The sequence below is a fragment of the Pezoporus wallicus genome, unplaced genomic scaffold (assembly GCF_028554395.1).
Source record: "Pezoporus wallicus isolate ANWC-B61680 ecotype Strahan unplaced genomic scaffold, APGP_CSIRO_Pwel_v1 contig_4131, whole genome shotgun sequence".
In the NCBI taxonomy this organism is placed as follows: domain Eukaryota; kingdom Metazoa; phylum Chordata; class Aves; order Psittaciformes; family Psittacidae; genus Pezoporus; species Pezoporus wallicus.
Window position 1 is genome coordinate 3,021,883 of NW_026641950.1, and position 23,551 is coordinate 3,045,433.

At 36.1% G+C, this 23,551-nt stretch overlaps 1 protein-coding gene across 9 annotated transcripts in view; it reads left to right on the forward strand.

Moving 5' to 3' along the window:
* The window catches only part of CSPP1 (centrosome and spindle pole associated protein 1), a 58,007-nt gene that overhangs the window by 22,750 nt on the left and 11,706 nt on the right, over window positions 1-23,551 (forward strand). For 6 of the 9 annotated variants that reach the window (XM_057426095.1, XM_057426094.1, XM_057426093.1 and 3 more), the window contains 16 exons: window positions 781-838; window positions 2,885-2,899; window positions 3,844-4,010; window positions 4,892-5,010; window positions 5,753-5,843; window positions 6,229-6,349; window positions 8,143-8,290; window positions 10,517-10,669; window positions 11,433-11,545; window positions 12,565-12,714; window positions 14,003-14,146; window positions 14,959-15,063; window positions 16,005-16,071; window positions 17,519-17,639; window positions 18,357-18,518; window positions 19,828-19,965. In XM_057426095.1, the coding sequence (XP_057282078.1) occupies window positions 781-838; window positions 2,885-2,899; window positions 3,844-4,010; window positions 4,892-5,010; window positions 5,753-5,843; window positions 6,229-6,349; window positions 8,143-8,290; window positions 10,517-10,669; window positions 11,433-11,545; window positions 12,565-12,714; window positions 14,003-14,146; window positions 14,959-15,063; window positions 16,005-16,071; window positions 17,519-17,639; window positions 18,357-18,518; window positions 19,828-19,834 (1,741 nt within the window). In that variant the 3' untranslated portion in view covers window positions 19,835-19,965. Of the gene's footprint in view, window positions 1-780; window positions 839-2,884; window positions 2,900-3,843; window positions 4,011-4,891; window positions 5,011-5,752; window positions 5,844-6,228; window positions 6,350-8,142; window positions 8,291-10,516; window positions 10,670-11,432; window positions 11,546-12,564; window positions 12,715-14,002; window positions 14,147-14,958; window positions 15,064-16,004; window positions 16,072-17,518; window positions 17,640-18,356; window positions 18,519-19,827; window positions 19,969-23,551 lie in introns of those variants that run through there. The other 3 variants (XM_057426098.1, XM_057426099.1, XM_057426100.1) reach the window with 2 other exon arrangements.

Sequence of the window (23,551 nt, forward strand, 5' to 3'; positions counted from 1 at the left end):
CAAAAGAAAAAACAGATATTTTTCATTAAAAAAAAAATATTTTTAGTTTCCTGAGAGAAAGCTGAAGTTATATTTTTTTTATCCCCCCCCCCCCCCGTACAGAAGTGTCTAATTACTTTGCAAAGTTGAAAATAGACCTTGGTTTGCCCTCTCATTTAGGAAAGTAACCTTTCACTTTCAAAGCACTTGACCATCTGACTTATGCAGAATAATAAAATACTAATTGTCTTGCTTATGTGTAATAGCTGCCTGCTGAATGATAGATGGTGATATTAGTGAAGGTTTAAGGAATTAAAAATAATTTACTATTGATGGTTTCACTGTGATGGAAAAATTGTACATGCTGAGCAAGCCTGAGTCCTGAAATTACAATATACTACTTACTGCTGTACTTCCGAATCATTCATTTCAGTATGTTTTTTATAAACTTCTTGCTGTAATGCGAATGAAAATCGATTTAACAAGTGTCTTGAATGGTTGTAGGAAAAAAAACAATGTGGTGGTTTGTCCTTTTGTAGGAGTTGGATTTTTATTAGGCGGAATAGATGATAGCCAGATGAGAGTTCTGTTTATTCTGTTTGTAATATAATCTGGAAGGATTATATTATATCCTTCTTTCCTAACTCCAGAATAAATCAAATGGAATCATGTCTTTTGTTATCCTGTATTTTCAAAGCTATTTTAACTAGAGAGTTGTGGGATCTGTACTTTGAAAGAATGAGTATAGTTATTACTGTTTTCTGATTTGATCTGTTGTTTTTGTTTTTTAAACAAAAACAGTGAGAAGGAACTTGAACTCTCAGTTGCTGCTTCTGGAGCTCAAGATCCAGAAAAGAAGGTAAGGAACTTGGATTTTCTTTCCACTATAGATACATACAGACACACATACATATATAGGCATGTATATATAAATGTCTATATATTTTTTTATTATTAGATGTACACTGTGCTTGCTCAGACACAAAACTTTCTAGAGTTTTTCTAGAATGGTAAATATGTTTTTTTTTTTCCTGCAGGGCATTAGCATAGAGTAAAATTGAAGCCAGGGATGATAAGGCAATACATGTTTTCAGCTTAAGAGGAAAATATTTTTGCAGAAGTTAGCAAACATTTGCTTTTGCTGTGACCAAGGGGAAATTTTGTTCCAGCAGTGGGTGTCATGGAAAAAATACTTGGTGTCCAGTGTTAGCTTGTACATGCACACATTAGTAACCTGTCCTTGGTAATGTACAGGATGTTGCAGAAAGCTTTTGCTCTTTTCCAATTAAAAATAAATCCAGGTGTTTTGCAGCCCAGTTGATGTAATTGTAGCAGATTTAATTTCAAATTTGTATTTCTTTTTTGAAATCAAATGCAGTGTTCAGGATTGCAAGCATTTTTATGGGACTTTGTAAAAAGCAAGATGTTTAATACTGTGTTGCTTGTTTTAACAGAGTTACTGCTGTTCCCCTTCCTTAGTAAGGTGATTATTGTACTAGAATTTTGATTAGCATATATGAAGGAGTAGATTGTCAGCACTAGTATCATTAGTAGCAGACTGATTGTCACAGAACTAGCACTATTTGCACGTGTTTGCTAACTTCGAAGCCATTGTATCTTGGGTGCAGTAGAGATCTACTGTTGGAGGTGTAGGAGGGGTAACTTTGTCAAGCAAGAATAATCTGGTTGTTAATTTAACTGGTTTAAATTCTCAGTTATGCTGGTTTTGGTGGGAGGCTACAACACAGAAACTTGTGCTATTTCTGAAGGGTGCAGCAAGGTGAAAGAAACTCTTCTTTTCTAGAGAATGAAGATGTATGAATGAATAGCTGTAAGATGTTATTAGGCAGCACATGGGGCAGGAGACTGAGAATGCACGTAGAGAAGCAATGAAGCTGAATCAAAATTCCTACTCCTTAATGGGCAGGGAGAGCACTGGCAAGTGGTCTGGCTTTGTGTTCCTGCCCCTCTCTGCTCAAAGTATCCATAGAGCATGTGTTATCCCTTTTGCAAACTGGCACAGCTTAGTTATCTGGCAAAAATCTTCATTTTTTTGCTACTTTAGTTGGCTTAGATTGGTCGGTTGGCTGATCAGGGATTCAAATGGTGAAAGGGAGAGGAATGGAGTGTACAGCTGGAGCCAGGCAGGAAAAAACAAAAAACTGAGCAGAGAAAGCTGCCTCTTTTGGCACAGCAGGCTGTAAGGTCAGTGTAAACAGTTTCGTCTAATCAAAGCTTCCTGGGCAGGAGCATGCTGTGCTGCAGAGCACTCTGCACTATATGCATCTCAGTCAGAGACTGAAAAATGCATGTTGCAGGAACAAAATTATATCCAGAGTAAGTCCAGGGCATGTATAATGTTTTAAAACCATTAATTTAGCTGAAAGCCTTCAATTAAGTAGAATTGCTACATTCATTAAGCATCAGTCACCTTTAGCTTTAAATTGCCTCTTGGGGAGAGATTCTAATTAGGTGGATTTCTTGATTAATTACAAGTTGGTTAAACAGCAATGACTGATTACAAATCTATAAATGTAGACTGTTGTATATACTGCTTGTTTAAAATAAAACAATCCCCAGGATGAGCTGAGTACCATAGTCACATCTGAAATCAGGCGCAGAGCTGCAATCATAGTCACTTTAGGAACAGTTTACATTAAACTTGGAGAGAAAAGCTGTTTTAATTGTTCTCCTGCTCAGGACACTGGATTTGAAAAGGCGAGTTAAAAAAAAAAAAGTCTTAATGCTTTATAGTTTTTAGTTGTTGTAGCTCATATTTATTATCTGATTTTGTATTTAATTCTAGAAATTTGAAGCTAAGTGTTATAAACAAATATTCATGTCTAGCAGATTTTGTAGTTCATGATTGGAGAGTACTAACTACCTTCTATATACTGTCTTACAGCTAAGTGATGAGGAGGTAAAGATTTAATATTTTGCTGAAATACTTCTATATTGTAGGGTATATGTTTGGCTGTTAGATATTTAATATTTAGCTGCTATTACTTTCTCTGCATGTTAACTGAAGCACCATAATGCTAGAACCAATAAATTCAAAAACAAAATCTGATTTACCTGATGTGTGAATTTTCTGTCTTCTCTTATATAGACTAATTTAAACATTAAAATATTTATGCATAGCAGCTGCTGTAAGGGCTTTCTGGGTGTCATAGGGTAGTTCTGAAACTAACTGACTTGCATGCCTTCGTGTTATTTGCATGTTGCCTTTGACTTTCTTCTGAGGCTGCCAGTTACCAATAAACATTTGATACCTGTATTTTAAAAAGAACACTTCCCCTCCCCTGTCTCTTCTCATTGTTGTGGATGAAAAACTTAATAAAATCAAAGGAACTTGTAAAATAATGGTTTTGCAAGGAAATGTTTATTGGAAAAAGTATGTTTTTGATTTTTAGCTTTAACTGATTATGAGCTATATTAATATTGGGGCAGGGATTTAGGGAACTTTCCTTTGCAGAAGATGAGAATACTCTCTGTGTAAGAAACTGGTAGCTGTAGATAACCTGTAATACAGACAACTGTAGAAAAGTTTCTTTTTTTTCTGGACATAACTAGAACCATGTATTTCCTGAAACCTGCCATAAGAGGTTGGCTTTTTTGTAAATCTGTGATAAACATGCTAAATTTCCTTGTAGTATTATATTTCCTGTAATTTCTTGGGAGAAAAAGAATGCAATTACTAAAATTTGGACAGCTACTTGGGACCCAGTAAAGTGTTTAATGCTACCTAAATGGAGGTTCAGAGTATTTCCTAGTAATAACAAGGTAACTGTTCTGTTTGTTTGTTTTCCTTTTTTATTTTTTTAATTTTTTTTTTTGTTTGCTTATTTGTTTTCTCCCCTTCAGCCAAATAGATTGAAGCAGCTTGGCTTGACAGCAAGAGCTTCTGAAGAGAAAGTACCTCCTGAAAAGCCTAGGGTGGCTTTCCAAACACCGGTGCCTTCAGCCTCTCCATTGAATGAAGACTTTCACAGGGGACTAGCCAGCACTCTTGGTGACATAGCAGCTCCCAGGTTTTTTGCCATCATGTTCATTTTGCACATTAAATAAGATTGTTGTTAAGCATGTTATCCCTGTAAGGTAGACCTCACTGGTGCTATTGATCCTTCTCCAGGGAACTAATGACGGAAGAAATAATACTTTGGCAATTAACAGAAAAGTAAACTACTTTGTTCTGAAATAAACTTTTAATGTCTGTTTCTTCACAATTTATTGTGAAAAATCTGGGGAGGCTGGATTGTCTGTGAAGACAGCTCCTGCTTAGTGTATGTTTGTGTAGAATGAGGGTCATGCTGTAGCAATGGTGTTCATGGCTATAATATTGAACCATATTGCAAGAATTCTTGGGCACATGCCCAGCAGTATCCATGTCATTAGGAGGCTGGTATGGCAGGAGTTCAGACCCTGTTAATTAAACGAACCCCAGGGCTAAGCCCAGGAATGCAGTGTGGGCAAGGACAGCGTCTGGTAGGTGCTGTGACTTGAAACTAAACTGTTTAAGGAGACGAAAGGAGTTTTAGGCATGTGGCTGAAGTTGTGCTGTGCCACTTGCCCTTTGACCAGAAGACTAATCCTTGGCTTGTTTTATTTACTGTTACTGATGTAACCAGTAGGTATCATTAACTGGACCAGTTAAAGAAGGCATACTTGGTTATGTTCTTTAGATTTCTGGAATAGTGAGGGTTGACATACTACTCCTTAGAGGAAGGTTCATTCCCTACTGACACTTATGAATGGCACTAAGGAGAGGCCTTGGGATAAGCTAAATCTAGAATTTTCCCATAGTGAATTCTCTCTCTCCTCCCTCCCTCCCTCCCCTTGCCTTCTTTCTTCTTTTAATGATCTCTTTTCAGTGGTACAACAAGCCAAAAAATTATGTTCCTCTTTCTTTAAGGCTTGCACCGATGCCACCACCTCCACCGCCAGTGTTGACAGACAACTATAGAACGCCTTACGATGATGCATATTACTTTTATGGGGCTAGGAATCCTTTGGATCCCTATCTTGCATATTGTAAGTTGATGATTTTAGGTGGATTGGTTGTTAGAGTGACTCAGGTGACTGCTTTTCATGTAGTTAAATGATGAATAAGGTAGAACTAATAATAGCAATTTAAACTCATTTCTTAGATGGGTATTGAATGAAAAGTAGGCTTTTTGCCAGTATTGGTTTTGAATTAAGTAGTTTTCTCCAACTGCAAAAGGGGATATGGAATCCAGAAATCTTGTTAATTGCTTGAACAAGCTCTAGTCTCAGCTACTTAGCCACTGCTCCTCCCAGATAATTTTCTTCTTAGTTTTGGTAATGAAATTGCTTAAATCATGTTACAATTGATTACTTGTTTAGGTGTTATTACAATCCAGATATGATTTTAAGTATTTTTAAAGGAACTGTAAGAAGTAATCAAACTTTTTATCTTAAGAACTTTTTTTTTTATTTACTCTTTGCTTCATGATGATTTAATGAGTGAAACAACTGTGATGTGTTGGGGAGGGGCTGGATTGTATGGTGTTTGGTTTCTTTTTTCTTTATTTTTCCTTTTTTTCTAACTTTGTTTTTCCTTTTTTTCTAACTTTGTTTCTATTTTCTTGCTTTTTCTTATTTTCCTTTCTTAGAAAAGTTTGTTGCAGAAGTTGAGAGTCCTGTTTGTAATTCTGCAGTTTGAACAGTGAGCTCTGTTCTTTTAAGTAATGGCAAGTGTTTATATTGGAGCATTCAAAATTTAAAATACTAGTTTTTTTGTTGTACTCTTTAGATGGCACAGGTATGGGTCACTTACAGATGGGAATGCAACCCACACCTAATCTGGATCCTTCTTTAGGTCAAGCCCCAGTGGAACAATCTGTGTAAGTATTGTTTTATTCATGTTCTTTGTATTTATCTGTGTTGACACACTTTTCATGATGGAAGTATTTTGCTAACAAATGGATATGCCTTGGAAATAAAGTATGTTAAAGACAATTCTTCAGACTTCTAATGAAGAATTTCTATCTTAACATTATTCAGTGAAATCGTGTTTTTCTATGGATTTATGAAAATGTTTGAGACATTGAAGTGCCAGGCTGTGGGAAACAGCAGCTCTTAAATATTTCATGCAGGGTTTTTCTAATTTTTTTATTTTTTATTTTTTATTTAATTTTTTAACAGCTCTCTACTCCACTTCCCTTCCACCTCCCCCCCTTCTGGACCCTATGATGTTTTCCTTTTATATGTGTGTTTTTTCTAATTCAGAAGTAGCATTGGACAGAGGAATTCAGGAGATGGACAATTAAGCACAGGAGTATTTTCTGAAGAAAAAACAAAGCCTTCCAAAGAGGCAACATTATCTTATCAACAAGAATTACAACAGCAGGTACTGAGTGATAAAGCTTCTGATGCTTTCTTGTTTTACCATTTAACATATAATAGTTGTAACTCTAGTACTCTTTCAAACATATTTTAGTTTATAAGTAAAAAGCTTTTTAGCTCCTCTCCCTTCATCACTTCCCCCCATTCCTGTGACTCTAGCTCATTTTAGCTCTTCATAGTTTTTCAGAGGCAGAGAGACTGTTAAGACTGACAGCAAACAGCTTAGTTCCAGTCATGGAGTTTTATATAATTATTATCATAAACATCTACCAGCATCTTAAAAGCAATGAGATGTATTGCTCTGATACTTCTGTTATGCTTTTGAGCATAATTAGAAACACTCTAATTTCACTAAGTTCTTCATGATCATTTGGATGCTAATTCAAAAGCTTTCCTAATGTTTACTTCCAGTGTAAGTGGAGTCTTATTACCTCTTTTCAGCTTCCTTTTTGATAGATTAGACAAATTTCTTGAGTCTCCTGTCTTCGAGTAGGCATCCTGGTCCCCTCTGATCGTAGTGGTTTTTAGCAGCTGCACCTAATGGGAGTTTTTATTTGTATTCAACCATGATATATATGTTATTTCAGAAGAGGTTTTGCTAGAACCTAGTTCAGTGGCACTGACATTTTCTTACTCTTCTTTCTGTATTTGTTCAGTGGAGGTTAATAATTACTATAAAAATATTCTAATTCTAATAGGGATAAAGAAGAGGCTTCCAATTAAACTAAAATTAAGAACAGACATGTAGGAATAGTGTCTGATATTGTACTTATGTTCTCTGAAGGCGTTTTTTTTCACTGTAGTCTTCACTTGTGCTTCTATAGAAGTAAATTTTATCTTGCCATATGAGAGGCTGCACAATTTGACATAAAGGTCTAAAAGATGTTGCACAATACAGTCTTTCAAAGTTACTATGCTGCTTATGGTTGAAAGCAAACAGAAGGTATTCTGCCTTTTTTCCTGTAGACAAACCTGCCTGACCATTTTTGTTAACAGTCAAACGGGCTAGATGGGTCTTTGTGTTGACTTATTTTATCTCTTAGGAGATAAGACTCCTTAATAAGGAGAAGTGTTTATCTAATGCACAGAAAAAACAGACTTAAGGAAAACACAGCTACCTGCATAGTGGCTAATGTTTTAAAAGCTTTGAATGGAAGATGGATTTTTTTTTTTTTAACAGCTGCTGTCTCTATAAATGCTACATGAAGTTATTAGGAGACTGTAACTTAAATTTAACCTGATTTTGAAGAAAAGGAGGAACGAACCATATGAACGGTTCTTTGTTATTTGCATACATCATCATGTATTACTGCAGAAAACTATTTATAGAGTTGTGTAGCATTCTATTAAATCATTCATTGTTAGGAGTCTTTATCTCATGTCATCTCTAGTCTAAGTTGAGAGAAGCAAGTGCTGTAGTATTGTAGGATTTTGCCTGTTTAATTTTCAGGCAATCTCTGTATCCAAGATCCAAAGTTATGGGAGTTTTGATCTGCTGCAAGTGTCAGTTGTGACTTTTACTGAAACCTGGAAGTCTTATAACGTGTATCTGTATGTTTTTCTGTGATTATGGACAATGGACGTGCATGTTTCAACAACAGTGTTCAATGTACTGCCTGCAGTATAGGCAGTGAAATGTTTGCAGTTTGCTTGATACAAATGGGGGAATGGATAATTATAGCTCTCAGTTTCCTCTGTTAACTTTCAATTAAAATTTATTGACTACTCAATAATACTGATTACTCAACATATCAATATATTGATATTTTTAGGCAACTGACTTTGGTTTGTTTTTAGATAAGAGAAAGGGAGGAACGACGCAGGCAAGAGAAGGAGGAGAAGGAACGCTATGAAGCCAAGTTAGAAGCAGAAATGAGGAATTACAACCCCTGGGGAAAATGTGGTGGTGGTGCCCCTCTCAGAGATCCAAAAGGAAATCTGATAAGTAAGTTTGCCAAAATTGTGGGTTGTATTTTCAAGACTGATGTTTTTTTGCTCTTCTAAAGGCTCTATTCAGATATGTTGTTCCTTGTTTTGCAACACTGGTAGCCTTTTATTGACAAATAGATGTACTTGTTTCAATCAGATGCACTCTAGGAATACTTAAGTGATTATTTTGATTTCTGTAGAATCATTCAAAGAGTACAATTTGAACAAAATGGGAAACATGGGATATGTCAGCTAGAGTTAAGGACACGATGCAATAGTAAAGGAAGAAGGAGGAAAACAAGCTGTTAGAATCATCTGCAATACAAATGTGCTGAAGTCTGTTGTGAAGGCTTTTATTTAAACATTGCACAGGAACTTTTTTTTTTTTTCCGATTCTTTTTTTTTTTTTTTTAAAGTATCTCCTAGGCTTAGAAATCTCTGTTTGTGACATGGAAAAGGGAAGCATGCTTGAATAAATATAGAAAGTTAAGTGGAATATTTAAATTTACCCAAGTAACACTGCTGCCGAACAGCTATATAAATAGCAGTCAGCAGTAATGTTTTTTAAAGTTTGTTTTTTCCCAAATGTTATTTCATACAAGATGGAAGCAGTGAGCTGAGAGATAGCTATGATCCAGGGGAGTTCATTCACCCCTCTAGTACGTCAGGGATAGATGTAAGATTAAAACTCAGATTCCTGATCCTGGTTCTTAGTGAGCCCTTCAGGAATATTATATCTAAAATAAAAATAGTATGTAAGCACAATTAGATTTTTATATTTCAAAATCTTGGCCCATGCCACCTCTCTTAATTCTTGCCTTTAGCATCTGAGTGAGTGAGTCTTACAGTTTTATAACTATTGATTTTTAATGTGAATAAATTGATTTTCTAGTTATTGGAATATAATGTTGATTCTGATTAGATTTGAAAGTCTCCTGGTAATCTGAGAATCTTCAAAGCATGGAGCACTTACTGGATAATAGTTTATATACAAATAATTATAGTTTCAGTGTTATGACACCTGAGTGTCATATGGATAAATTCATAGTGTAGTTTGAGGGAAGGAAAGAGAGTTTAAATGATTTTTAAAGATTGTGTGCCCAAATTATAAGTTTAGAATCATTTGTTGAGGATCCAAGCTTGTGTTTATCCCCAGAGCAAACAGAGGTGTTCACACTGCTTAACTTTAGGCGCTGCGTTTAAGTGTCTGGCTCCTCTAGACTTCACAATGGTGTGAGTAGTCAGAGGAAAATGTAGGAATCTCATATTAGCCTGAGCTCTTTGTATTCCTGCATATTCTGAGAAGCTTATCTTCATCTATAAATGAGGAACCAAGTGAAAGAAATTTCTTAGCCTGTTTTCCTGAATTACACATGTAAAGTTATTCTTTTTTCACCATAGTTTAGCAGCGTAATGGTTAAGCTATGAGTCAAATGTCATGAAACATAACATGCTTTCTGACCTGTGTCTCTCTTTATATCTCTTCTTTTGTCTTTTTATCCTGAAAATGTCCATAAATAGCTTTTGCAACTCGGATGTATGCAAAGGCTGCTCTATAGAGAGAGATGTTATTTAAAGTTCCTGGAATTTGTGTGCTTAAATGACTACCATAATTCATAATTATCAGAAACAATATTTTAACATCTCTGGGGATTTTTGTGGTATTTGGGAGGCAGTATGTAAATTGTGGTGTAACTGTTGGATGGCATTGTTTTGCTTGTGTACAGAAATCTGCACCTGGATTACTACTGAAGACACGAAGATGAAAATACACTTCAATGTTCAGTTATGCTTATTGCCCTTATAGTAATCAAATAGAGATTCAGTACTTAAAATACCAATACTAACCTCAAAATTATTTTACAGTTTTAAAGAAGGGGTGGTTTCTGAATACATGCTGGCCAACACAGACATATCAGTCATTCTTGTCTTTGAGCTCTTTATCTTTCCATTTCATGGCATTTTTTGGTCAGAGGAGTGGGGAGGTTTGCTCTGAAGAATCATTCCTGGCAAAAAAAAAACCAACAAAATAAGTATTTTAAAATCAGTGAGTTCCTAATGATTAATATTTTACTTACAGCTTCTGTATTCTTATCTTTCCTTAAATTTTTTGTTTCCATAGTTGGTACGCCCATAAAAAGTTGAGTCCGCTCAAAAATCATTTTTTTTTTTGAGAATCTGTGGTGAACGTGCCTTTTATGAGAATAAATTATTATAAACAGTTATTTCCCCTTTCCTTTAGCGGACTTGAATATGATGCACAAGCAAAATGAAGATGCATATCATAATCCAGAGGCAAGACTATATGAAGATAAAAGGGCTAATGTGTCTGTTGACCTAAGTTTGGCCTCCCCAAGACCTGAGAACACAGAAGCATCTACAAATAAAATAGCAGGTTTTTAAGAATACTGTATTATAGCTCTATTTATAGGTCTTAGTGATCAAAATTCTCTAGTTTCTTTACTCCTTTCTAGTAGTCCTGTGATAGCGTTAGTGCTCTTTACCTGCAAAGTCACTATCATGCTTCTTTCCCAGACTCCTTCATTGCTGTCACTGTGTGCACTGAAAATGCGTTTTCTTATCTCAGGATAACCAGTAACTTTTAGCACTAAACAGTCAGGATCAGTATTATTAGTTTTCTGGGTTCAGTGTTATCTAATCAAATCTTCATACATATTTATTTTAATTGACACAGTAAAATACAACTGTATAGTAGGAATAAAAGGAGAAGGGTCTGCAGATATATGGTGTTACAGGTTAAAGTGGAATTGGTACAGTAACTAGGTTAACAAATTCTAAAAAGTTACAGGTAAATTGGGTATATATGCAGCCCTGTTCACTGCCTCCATGTTTCAGGGATTTTATTTTCCTATTTAAAAACTAACGCATCTTTATCCTTTTACCTTCTGCAAGGCATCTAAATGAGAGCACTGTGGTACTCCAGACCTGACCATAGTCTAAGCAGTTAAAACCTGACAGTATTCTAAGCAGACAATGTAAGAACTTTTATTCCCAGATATTCTTTTCAGCTATTGCCTTGAATTATGGCTGTCATGAACTACCTTTTGAAACAAGAGTCTCAGATTCCTGCTTCTTCAATCTGGCTTGCTGTCTTAAATTTGCTTTGATTTTTACCTGTAATTTCCTTCCCGTCTTAGGTTTTGAATTTGCACAGACCTCTCCTTTTGCTCGAGGTAGTGTGTTCGGTGAACTACCATCTCCACAGCATCTTAAGCGACAGGAGTCGTACAAGAACTTTCTTCGTCTACAGGTGAATCTGGACACTAGTTTTCATCTGGTTAAACAAATTCTAACAAGAGGGGTTAATGTCAAAGTAAATAATCACTGCTGACAAAAGATTTTACCTAGTCATACCCAACTCTGTACACAAGAGGTGTATTAAGAACTATGTGCTATTGAGTCTCTCAGATTTTGCCTTACATAAGAGGTGCTAGTAAAAGTAAGGCTGTTAATAGTGGCTTCATTAATATGGGTTCTGTCTCTTTATTTTCTTTTCGAAGTATAGCTCTCTAAATACAATATTGAGTTCCGAACTGTGCATACAGTACAAGTTTGCATACATACATATGTAAAGAAACAAAGATATTTGCCCTTGGAAGTCTATATGTTACAAATGCATGTTCATTAGAAGGAATGGTGATCAGTAAGACAATAATAGTGTAGTTACCTATTGATGGGTATATAAAACATGATTGTTCTTCTACCAGCTTCTATCTTCTGTCTGTAATACTTTGCATATAATCTTGTGGTGTGAGAATTAAATATCAAATTAATTAAGTATCAGTATCAGGGAAATCCTAGATAATTTTAGAGAATATGAATGTCATACAGTGGCTTGATGGGCATCTCTTAAAAAGAAAAGATCAAGGTTTCCTTCTAAGTATGGTGCTGCAGAAAAGAATAAAGAATGGGGAGACCTTTGCCTTTAGTAAGCCAGCACTGTATCTAAAAAAATTTCCTATATTCTGTTATTTAACCAGTAAAGAAAAGTATTATTCTAGCACATGTGAAGTAGAGTTGATGTTAGGAAAAATCCAAGTTTTATTAGTAGCATTTGTAATTCGTGTTCTTATGGGAAGCTGGTTCTGTAAATAGTGGCCCAAAAGAAATAATTTCATTTTAAAGGAATTTTGAAGCTGAAATGTATAACTGACCCTATAATTCTTTCAGTTGCTTCATACAATCTTTGTGCAAGTAGGTATTGCAGAAGTCATAGAAGATCATGATGGTAAATATTGAAGTTGAGTACTCCTTTGCTTTATTTTCTAGATTGAAGAAAAGAGACGTAGGGAAGAAGCAGAGCGAGAAAAACTGAGACTGGAAGAAGAAAAAGAAGAAAAACAACTAGCAGAACAGAGGATGAGAATTCGAAAGGCATATGAAGAGGAACAAGAGAAGGAAAGAAGGAAAGAGGAGGAGGTGTAGTGTTTGATACCTTGACTTTCTTCCATCTGAAATTGACCCTTTGTAATATTTGTCTTCTGGATTGAGAAGGTGAACTGGGAAGTGTCCTGTCAACTGTTCTTTGTTTTAAAATGGGTCTACATTAGCCGTAGGAGAGGTTGAAAATTGCTGGTATTAACTAGCACATTTTTCTCACTTTTTATGGTATACTACCAATTTGAAGTACGTTTTCATTCCTCTAAGAAAAGCTCTATAGTTTTATAATTGACAGTGGTGCTCTCCTTGTTAAAGGAAAGACGACCAATAAAAAGCTTTGTCAAATTGGTGAATTAAAAAAAAATAATCCCCAAACCAACCAACCAAAAACCCCCCAAACAAGCAAAAAACAAACAAAAAAACCAAACCCCAAGCCACCAGTTTTTGTTAGCCTCTTAAGCCTAGCTGTCATGGAATTATTTGTATTCTGAACCTAGCTGTACAGGAAGATTTTGTAAACCTTTTTTTTTGAATTGGCCAGGATATATCTTTGAGATCAGAATACTGCTTGTTTTGGAAGAATGACAAGGAAATCTAATGAATACTTTTCACGGAGATAAACTTGGGGTTTAATTCAAACCCAGAAATTTTATTTATCAGGCTTGGAAAATGGAATGAATTTGCATAATTCAGAATCTCATAAATAATCATAGGAAAAGGACACAAGGCTGTGGGTGATGGAAAAATCTCTCAGTACCTTGTGGGATTATGGAGGATCAGTTCAGGATGTAGTACTTCAAGATTTCCAAGACACAACACTTAGCTTAGATTGTCTTGTTCTAGTATGAGCAAGTTAGTTGGATGAATGTTGTCTTCTGGATAATAGAACTCGTGTAGTATAGAGTTAGGAAGCTAACTGGTGTCATAGATTTTCACGGACACAAGATTAAGATGAGACTGGATGATAATTTTCCCTGTGGGCTTGTGATAGCATGGTGCATGTTTGCAGTAAGTTTTGTTTGAATCCAGATCTTCAGAAATGACTCCTATAGTTTAACCTTAACTGGTGGCAGATCTGGGAACACAAACTGGTGTTCATTGAAGTTATTAGAAATTCTGTTACATGATGTTAGGCACAGCCAGGACTGCAGTTGTTTAATATTTGCCTGGCATATTTTTTAATTTGAATTTGTGAAGTCAGCCTTATGAAATACGCTTTTCATTTCATGCTAATCACTTTGTGTAATTTTAACTTCTCAAAGACAAATAAAACAAAACTTCAATAATGTTGAGTCTTTTTTATGTACTGATAATGTTTGTGTTACAGCGAAAATTGAAAAATAAAGAAATAATTCGATTAGATGAAGAGAGGCAAAAAGAGGCAGAAAAAAGAAAAGAAAAAGAACAAAAGCAAAATGAACAACTTAGACAATATATTGAGAAAGAAAAGATGGAAGAGGAAAAAAAGATGGTATGCTTCAGTGACTTTCTAAGATAAAAATCCTACTTTCTAACTTTTAAAAATAACTGTATTTTAAAGGAATTGTGTGATTTCTTAGAATTCTGCCCTCAGTGTTCCCCTTTTAGTTTCTTGAGCTGCCATACACTTAGTGCACACACAGAGAATAGCTAATCATAAAATCGGAGAGACAGCAGCAGTTTATCTTGCTGATCAAATCTGCATTTAAAAAAAAGGAAAGGCAATATAAGTAAGAGCAAGCTGCATTCTATAGTTAAGTTTTATATCTGCTGTTAAGTACCCTGGCCTGCTTTTACTAAGGCCCAAGTACAAATAAGAATGAAGTTATATAATTTAGAGGACTGTAGGACTGTTCATCTTTAACAGTGGTATTCTTTGTATCTTAATTATTTTTTTTCTTGACCTGGATGATGTAAGAAGTCCATAACACAGAATTCTGATGGACAAAATCTAAGTAAATTACAAAACATTTTCTCTTCTAGAAACATCTACATGTCATTTCTCTGAAATAAACAGATGAAAGTGTTTAGAGGAAAAAAAGATATGTAACTTAACCATAAATTAAAAACCCTACATCCTAGGAAAAAAAGATTAAAATTACTGTAGGTAGAAAATGTAATCACAGGAAATAATTTTTGCAATAACTTTATGCAGTTAAGAGCTGAAAGCAAATTAAATAAATAATTAAAGTAAGCAAAAGCATTTTTCTGTCAAATGAAAAATATTAACAAAGGTCTTTCTGTTGATGATAATACTTTATTCAGAATCTATAGGAATGTAATTTCTTGCTTTCCTCCTTTCAGATTTCAAGGCAGCCTTCTCCCATTGTTCCTGCTCTTCAGAACAAATTAATAAGAAAAGAAGAAAGGATTCCCTCTGCTGAGAGCCATACATCTTACTATGCACATGTATGATTTTTATAGTAAACTTTTACTCACTTATTTAATGTTTTTTATTTTATATTTTAATGTTTGCCAGTTATTCTGGAATACCATAAATAACTGGAGACAGTCTTTATAGTAGCCGGTCTTGTAGCTCCGAAATTTAATGTTCAATTTTATTCAAAATACTGAAGAAAATGTGGGGCAGTGTTTATTTTTTTTCCTGCATGTGCATTTTCTGTAGAGATGAGCACCTGATTTTTGAGTGTGCATACACTGTCCAGACTTACTCAGAGCCTAATGATCCTAATTTTTAGGATAAGAAAGTTTATGTCTAATCTGGCAACTCACTGTGTTCAATCAGAAAATTTAGCTCAGGCATGAAGTTGATTCCTAGCTGTTACAATGTAATCATCTATGATACTTGAATCTCAGGGTACACTTATGACTTTTTGTTGGGAATGCATTTTTTGTTGTTTTTTTTTGTTGTTTTTTTTTACCAACTGTATGAATGGGGTAAAAATTTAGAAAAATGAATTTGCCATGGAAAGGATTATTTGGCAAATATTTTCACTTTTTAGTGAAGCTTCAGAAAATGTTTTAAGTAAGACTTTAGGCCTTACTCAAAACTGTTGTTTTCCCTAGATGTTATGAATGCTCTGGAGGAAGGTCAGCTTATTTCTGTCTTTTCAGTACGTGGTATAGCTTTGCTTAGATCTCTGAATAGTCCGTTATAGGTATTATCATAATAATTTAGGTTACACAGATTTTAAAACACCTTAGGCATTAACAGCCTGTAAAGTTACTAGTCTGTCTTCCAGAAGTAGAGGTAGTTAATTTAAATTATAACAAGGAAATAAAATGTACTTAATTTAAAATGTACTACATAAGTACAATAAAATGTTCTTATGTCTGCTATATTTTCTTCCTTTGACATATCAACATTTCATATTCATTATGATCACTAGGATCCTCCAAAACCAAGGGCTCCTTCTCCACCTGTCCCCGCTAGAAGAAATCAGTTGCGTGCATTTGGTAGGTATCATCTTTATTGCAAGCTCGCTTTCTATTACACCAAAATTGCTCTCAGTTACAGTTCTCTTTCTTACCTGCAAAGGAACTGTCTTACAAAGTTTGCATTTCTATGTGTTCCCTCTGTCTGAATATTATCAGTTTATTAGTACAGTGTGTTTGCTGTATTAATGTAGAATAAAAATGCATTTATTATGTGTCTTCATCAGGAAATATTTTTTTTGATAAAAATTCTGATAATGAAATAATCTGCATGGGAAGTGCTGGTCTTTCAGTCAAGACAGTGATGAAGGCTGTGTGCAAAATGGGAGAGTTGGATTGGCTGTGTTAAGGGTTAGACCAACAACGTGTAGAGCATTGCGCTCCTAACTCTTAAATTCTACTTTCCTTTGTTAATCTGCCTAATCCTCTGATCGTTCCTTTTCACTTTCGGTGGTGGTTTTAAAATTCAGATGTGCTGGGACGATCTCCTTTGCTCTTTATATGTTAGTTATCTTGGCAATATGTAGGTGAAAGGCAGTAATTTTCCTTCTGATTCTTTTTTACAAGTATGAAAGAAGCATCACATGGAATGTAACAGTAAATGATGTCCTAAAATGCTACCCATCTGCAGTCAATACCAGGGTGCAATCTGGGGAATTACATCTCTTCCACTCGATGGAGGGCAGAGTGGCTCTTAATGCAGCTCTAGGAAATCAATTGACTCAGATCATTTGTCATGACAGAAATGAAGATATACGAGTTAAATTTTATGTTTGAGGATTTAAGCTAGAAAAATATGCTTTTCTTCTAGCTTCTGGACTCAGAAAAGGCCAGTAAAATATCAGATTATTAAGCACATTATTTGGAAAATAAGGAATTGATGAAACTGTTTTAACTTGTGGAGGGAGACTGTTCTGACCATAAAAAAACAGCTTAGTCCCAAAATAGATCTAAAAAGTCAACATAAACATGTACTAAAAATAAGTGTTGAAATTAGAACTCTTGAACACTTAAGAGAGTCTGCACTTAGCAGACAAGTATCCCACTTTTGAGTCAGAAAACAGAAATGAGGTTGTGTGCTTGCTGATACCACCTCTATTCCTCTCATCTGCCTCTGGAACTCTGAGGACTGTGTGGATTTGCTGATTTAAAAATAAGGCTATTTACTGGCAGCACCCAGTTGCTGGTATTTAATTTTCCTTTTTTAAATCCAGTGAAACATTTCCATTGAAGTTTGGATGCTTTCTGCTGTTCAGAGGATCTGGTCCTTGTGCAGTGTCAAAATACTACTGTGACCTAACTTCTAGTGTATCAAACGCTGTGATTCTTGTGCTTGTATAATCCTTTTTTGAATTAACAGTTCATTATCTCACCTTTTTTTTTTTTTTCTTTCACCTTCCATTTATGGGATGGGCAGAAGAGTCTCTCTGACACTCTTTATTTTTAAATTGCTTGTGTTAAATTCCAGAGGACAGAAAGAATATGATAAATGAGTTATCAGAGATGAGAAAACAGCTTCGTAGCGAGGAGAGGCGGCTGCAGGAACAGTTGCTAAATGTGGCCAGTGATGATGATGTACCAATTAAACGGTGAGAATTTCATCTTCAGTTTTAAAAGTTAGATTTTGCATAGCAACTCAAGGCTACTGTGTATTAGTAGTTATTATTAACTGGCTAATATACATGAGTGAAATGGAATATAAAGATAGAACTTGTATATGAACTTTTCTTCATTTTTTCTAATGTATATGTTTGTTTTTTGAAGAATTTTGGTAAAGCTTAGGGTAAGAATGGTTGTACTGGTAAGGTAGAAAGTTGCAATAACCCTGTCTTAGAGAGTGGTCCAGAATAGATGTCTGTGGCAGAATTTTCTCTCATTACCTTTTTTCCTAGTGTGTAATTTGTATCTGTAAACTGCAGTACCAGTGCTGATGAATATGCTCATGAATAGCGTATTGCTGTTGGAAGTACTTTCTTTTTTTATTGAAAATCATGCACTTTTCAATTAAAAAAATTGGCTTACTTACTTTCAAAATATATCAGTTAATCATGCCAATTAGTTGGTGAAGATTAAACAGATCTTCAGTCTTGGTTCCACTCTATAAATGAGTGTTTTTTAAGTTATCTCTAATGCAATATGCAATGTCATTACTTTCAAATTTATATTCTTGTTTTGATAGCTTTATTTAGATAAAAGATAATTTATCTAAATTTAGATAAAAATAAGATAAAAGGAGCTTTATCAATATTGTATTTCCATCCAACTTACTAATATTACAGAGTTTAATTTTATTCTTCTTGGTTTAGAAACTTTTCAAGCGGGAGGAGAGAGAAGAATCAAAAGGACATATTTGAGATGGCCAGGCTTCGTCTGCAGGCTCCAGTAAGGCGACTTTCCTCAAAGGAGGCACGAGATCCTGTCAATATACAGAATATCCGGGAATTTAATGAACTTAAACACAAAGGCAGGTAGATCTTCTTGTTATTGATGAAGAAAAGTAGTGAAGCATCCATCCTCTTGCATGCCACCCAGGGTTTAGAGACAGAAATAAAAGTCAGGCTTTTCAAAGTTACTGCCCAAATTCAACATACTTTGTAGACAGCATTTTGTATATAGAATCATAGAATCATAGAATAGGGTTGGAAAGGACCTTAAGGTCATCAAGTTCCAGCCTCCCTGCCATGGGCAGGGACACCTCACATTAAACCATATCACCCAAGGCCTCGTCCAACCTGGTCTTGAACACTGCCAGGGATGGAGTATTCACAGCATCCCTGGGCAACCTATTCCAGTGCCTCACCTCCCTAACAGGAAAGAATTTCCTCCTTATAGCCAATCTAAACTTCCCCTGTTTAAGTTTTAACCCGTTCCCCCTTGTCCTATCACTACAGTCCCTAATGAAGAGTCCCTCCCCAGCATCCCTAGAGGCCCCCTTCCGATACTGGAAGGCTGCTATGAGGTCTCCACGCAGCCTTCTCTTCTCCAGGCTGAACAGCCCCAACTTTCTCAGTCCATCTTCATACGGGAGGTGCTCCAGCCCCCTGATCATCCTCGTGGTCCTCCTCTGTACTTGTTCCAACAGTTCCATGTCCTTTTATGTTGAGGACAGCAGAACTGCACACAATACTCCAGGTGAGGCCTCACAAGAGCAGAGGGGCAGGATCACCTCCTTTGACCTGCTGATCACGCTCCTTTTGATGCAGCCTGGGATATGGTTGGCTTTCTGGGGTGCAGGTGCACACTGCTGGCTCCTGTTCATTTTCTCATTGACCAGCACTTCCAAGTCATTCTCCACAGGGCTGCTCTGAATCTCTTCTTTGCCCAACCTGTAGCTGTGCCTGGGATTGCTCTGACCCAGGTGTATGTATATAGGTATATGTCTTTCTGTGTGGCTGTTTCTGCAATTGCACACAATACACATTGTGATGCCAAGTTATCACTCAGAGTACTCACCTAGCTTCTAGTCCTTGCTGCTTGAATTTCTTAGGCTTCTTATGCATTTCTTAAGGCTCTTATGCATTTGATACTATGATGTTACTGAAAGTAGAGTGAATTAGATTTATGTTTTTTTTTGCCCACCAACAAATTATGATTCTGTGTAACTTTCTGTTCCTCCTTTACCAGAAAATCATTACAAAAGTGGCTTATCCTCTTGGGCAATGTCACCATTATTTTTAATGTTTTTTTATTACCTTGTATCTGTTGCTAGCTCTTTAAAAATGTTTTTTAGGAAAAGTTGGCTTAGGGAAGAATTTAAATTTCATGTCTTTGCTCTAGATTCTGAGACACGAATGGCCTTGAGGCACATGTATCCTGATTCTCCAAAAGATGACCAGACTCTAGAGATTCAACAGCAGGCACTGTTGAGGGAGCAGCAAAAGAAACTTGACAGAATGAGAACAAGGAGAGAAACAGAATGTAAGGAATGAAAGATCTGAGATAATGATTTTTGTTTTTTTGTTTTGTATTTGATAAGAATTAAAAGCCACCAGCTGTACTTCTTTCAAGTTCAGTGTCAGCACTGTGGTACAAAACAGTAAAACACTGGATGCTGAAATGCTGTCATAATGTAAAGCACAAAAGAAATTGCTGTTTTTTGTTTTTGTCTCATCTTGTTTTTTAATTACTGTGGCTGTTTTCTCTTTGGTTCCCTGAAGGTAATTTAACTAGTGCTTAAAAATAGCATGTCTTTCTTCAATCTTTCCAAAAGTTACAGTTGCACCTGTACTAGTGAACTCAGTTTTGCAAGATCTGAATTCCTCAGAGAAGTGTTTTTCTCTCTAATTCAGACTGTGTTAAGTTTCTGAAGAGACAGTAACTTCATTTCTGTGGTGGTTTAGCTAAACTCAGCTGCTCCCCTGCCCACATCCCCTCACTTGTACTCCTTGGCAGTATAGTAGGGGAAGGAGGGAGAATAAAGTTTGTTGGCTAAGGTACAGACAGGGAGGTTGCTTGCTATTTGCTGTTGCAGCCAAAACAGACTCAACTTGGGGGAAAATTAACCTAATTCTCATAAAATTAAATAAATATTTAACTAATGATTTTGAGTAGCACAAAATAAGAAGACGAAAAGCAAACTCACACCTTTTCTGCCCCCTTCCTCGTGCTCAGCTTCACTCTTTCACTCCTAATTGCCCTGCTCTCCTTCCTTGGTACCACACCGGTACCTTGATGCAGTGAGTGGTGTCAGGCCATTGGGAGTGGGTAGCTGCAGTCAGTACTTAAGGAGTTTCTCTCTGTTCCTGTCTTGCTCCTTTCTGCCTGCTCCACCATGGTCTCCTCCAGGGGCTCACGGGGAATCTATGCTCCAGTGCTTGGAGCACCTCTTCCACCTCCTTCTACAGTGAGTGTGCTGTCTGTTGGGCTGCTTCTCACATGCTTTTGTCTTTACTCCTTGCTGCCATGCTTTGTATTTTCCCTTTCTTAAATACGTTTTCACAGAGGCACAACAAGCTTGACTGATGGGCTCAGCCATGTCCTGCAGTGGGTCTGTTGTTGTATGGGGTGTGCTCAGCAAGGGGCAGCCCCTGGTATTTTCCTGCAGCCCTTCCCTTGCCACAGGCACCCAGTACAATTTCAGGTTGCTCTAGATTTTTTTAATCCTTAGAGATGAGGTGAAAGTTTGGCATAAAAATACCCAAACATATCTGAAAGAAAAAATAGTTACACCTTTCCATAAGGCTTTAGAAAAACTGCATGCCTCCTCTTATCACTGGTTGTGCTTTGAGGCTTGTTTGTGTTACCTGTTGGTAGATCCATAGGTGAGTAATATTAACAAAATTGGTACCAACATGTGAAGGGTGATAAGTTACTTGCAGAATGTTTGGTTTAGTAGCCTGTTGAGTGTAACTCTCATCCATCTTGGACAAACGTGTTCAGACTGTGTGCAATATTGCTTATGGATAACAGCATCGCAGTTTCAAGTAAGTGTATCAGTACCATTTCCTGTGTTAATTGCAAGCTCTGGAATATCCTTTGATGTCTAAATGAATGTGTAGGGTTGTGTTCAGTCTTCCTCTTTGTGAGATTAACTGAAATGATGAAAAACAATTCACTAGCTTCAGCTGAGTTCTGGGGGTTGATTTTGATTTGCCACCATTAGAATATTTTTCAACAGGCCAATGTAAGAAGGGTTTAATTTATGTTGTCTGGAGCAGAACTTCCACCATTTAGAAAGCAAATTTGCCTTTTCATTGATTTTAAGGGTAAGAAATCATTTTAGATGTGTGCTGAATAAATAATGCAGGCTTATATAGCGACAGCCTGAAGAGGCATTTCCTAGAACAGTTTAGATTAGTTGGTAGAGAAGCAGCTGATTTTGAAAAAGATTTTCCACTGACGCTTGTAGAGGATCCTTGAACAGTTTTTCCTCTCTTTCTCTTACTGCTTTATAACATCATTTAACTTTATGGTCTGTCATTGTGTACTGAGCAAGAGAATTAATTAGTTGCTATGTATGACTATTTCAAGTTTATTTTCCTTGGAGACAAGTTCACCATCTTCCTCTCACTGGAAATATATGAGTAGTTTTATTGTCTGATTTAAGGCAGAAACAAAGATGAGTTAAAGCAGTATGTATTCTCGTACTGTAGGTGAAATATAGTATTATAGGCTGTAATGGCAAAGGCTTACCTTTTTTCCCCAAGCTGAAGTGTTCTGTACTTTGTATGCTTTATACACTGTTCTGTCTGTTATGTTTTTTCTTTCTTTTCTTCTTTTTATGTAAAGAAATCTGTGCACTATTAGTGGAGAAACAACCTGAGAAACTAATGATTTTTTTAAATGTCCAAAGTTTTTTAAATGCTTGCTCTGTCCTTATAAATAAGGCAGTTATTTTGCAGACTTCTGGGTTATTATTATTTTGGGGGATAGGAGAGAAAGACACAGGAGCAGGTCTGATACCGTTGCACTGCAGTGCTGGGCTATGCTTGACTGTGCTTGAGTAGCATATCGGGAATGGGCCGGTTAGTCAGTTCAGGAGGAGTGACAGCCTCTGTGCTATGGTGTTTGATGTTAGACAGAGGGTCAGCTACAGAAGTTTGCTAGACAGAGATGGAAGAAATAAAAACTATCTTACTATTTTATTTGAACACTTAAACCAAGTAAGAAGAGTAACTTCAGTTTTGGTTCCTTGTATATACAGCATGCATGGGGTCATTGTTAGATTAACTTTCAGGATAATTCTCTCTGCTCTCCAGAGGTGAGGTTTTTATCCTTAGAAAGTACTTTCCCCTTTGAAATGCTTGCCTGCTAGTTGAAGCTCTCTTTGAAAGCTGCAAACATGGTGTGCTCAGCATGTTGAGCATAAAATCACTCCTGGGGCTTTCTGCAGTCTTCTGCTCCGATTATTTCACATTATTTCCCTGGCAGAAATCAAGGGAACTGATTTCACCTAACAGTTTATTGTGACACAGCATCCTTCTTGCTAGTCAAATTGCTTGTTGAGATGTCCCACCTAGGGAAAAGCATCAGTAGTCTTGAGTTCTGTTGATGTAAATACAACTGTTTATCTATACAAACATGCCTATTCCTGGCAAGCAGATATCTAGACAATAGAATAAATATTTTTTGAGTATCCATGAGTTTTAAATGCAAAACTGTTGTAATATTTAGCTTCATATAAATAAGACTCCTGACTCACTCAGTGTAGCTTTTGATAGACCAGTAAAAATAACAAAACCCAAAGTGGAGTCAGGAAATACATGGCTCAGGTGGTCCCTAATTATGGAAAAAAAAATCGGTTTTGGCTCTCTAATTTTTGAAATTTGATACAGTATTGGTTTGGTTTTCTACGTATAAATAAGAGCGATTTCTCTCCATTATTGTTTTTCTTTCTCGTGTGTCCTAGCTGTGAAGTTCAGAGGAGTTTAAAGTGTAACAGTTTAGCACTAGCAACCACAGGGATGTTGAATACCATTAACTTCTGCTTTTTTTAAAAACATTCAATTCACAAATGTTTTTCATGTAATAAAAATGGGACATATTTAATATGTGAAGATGA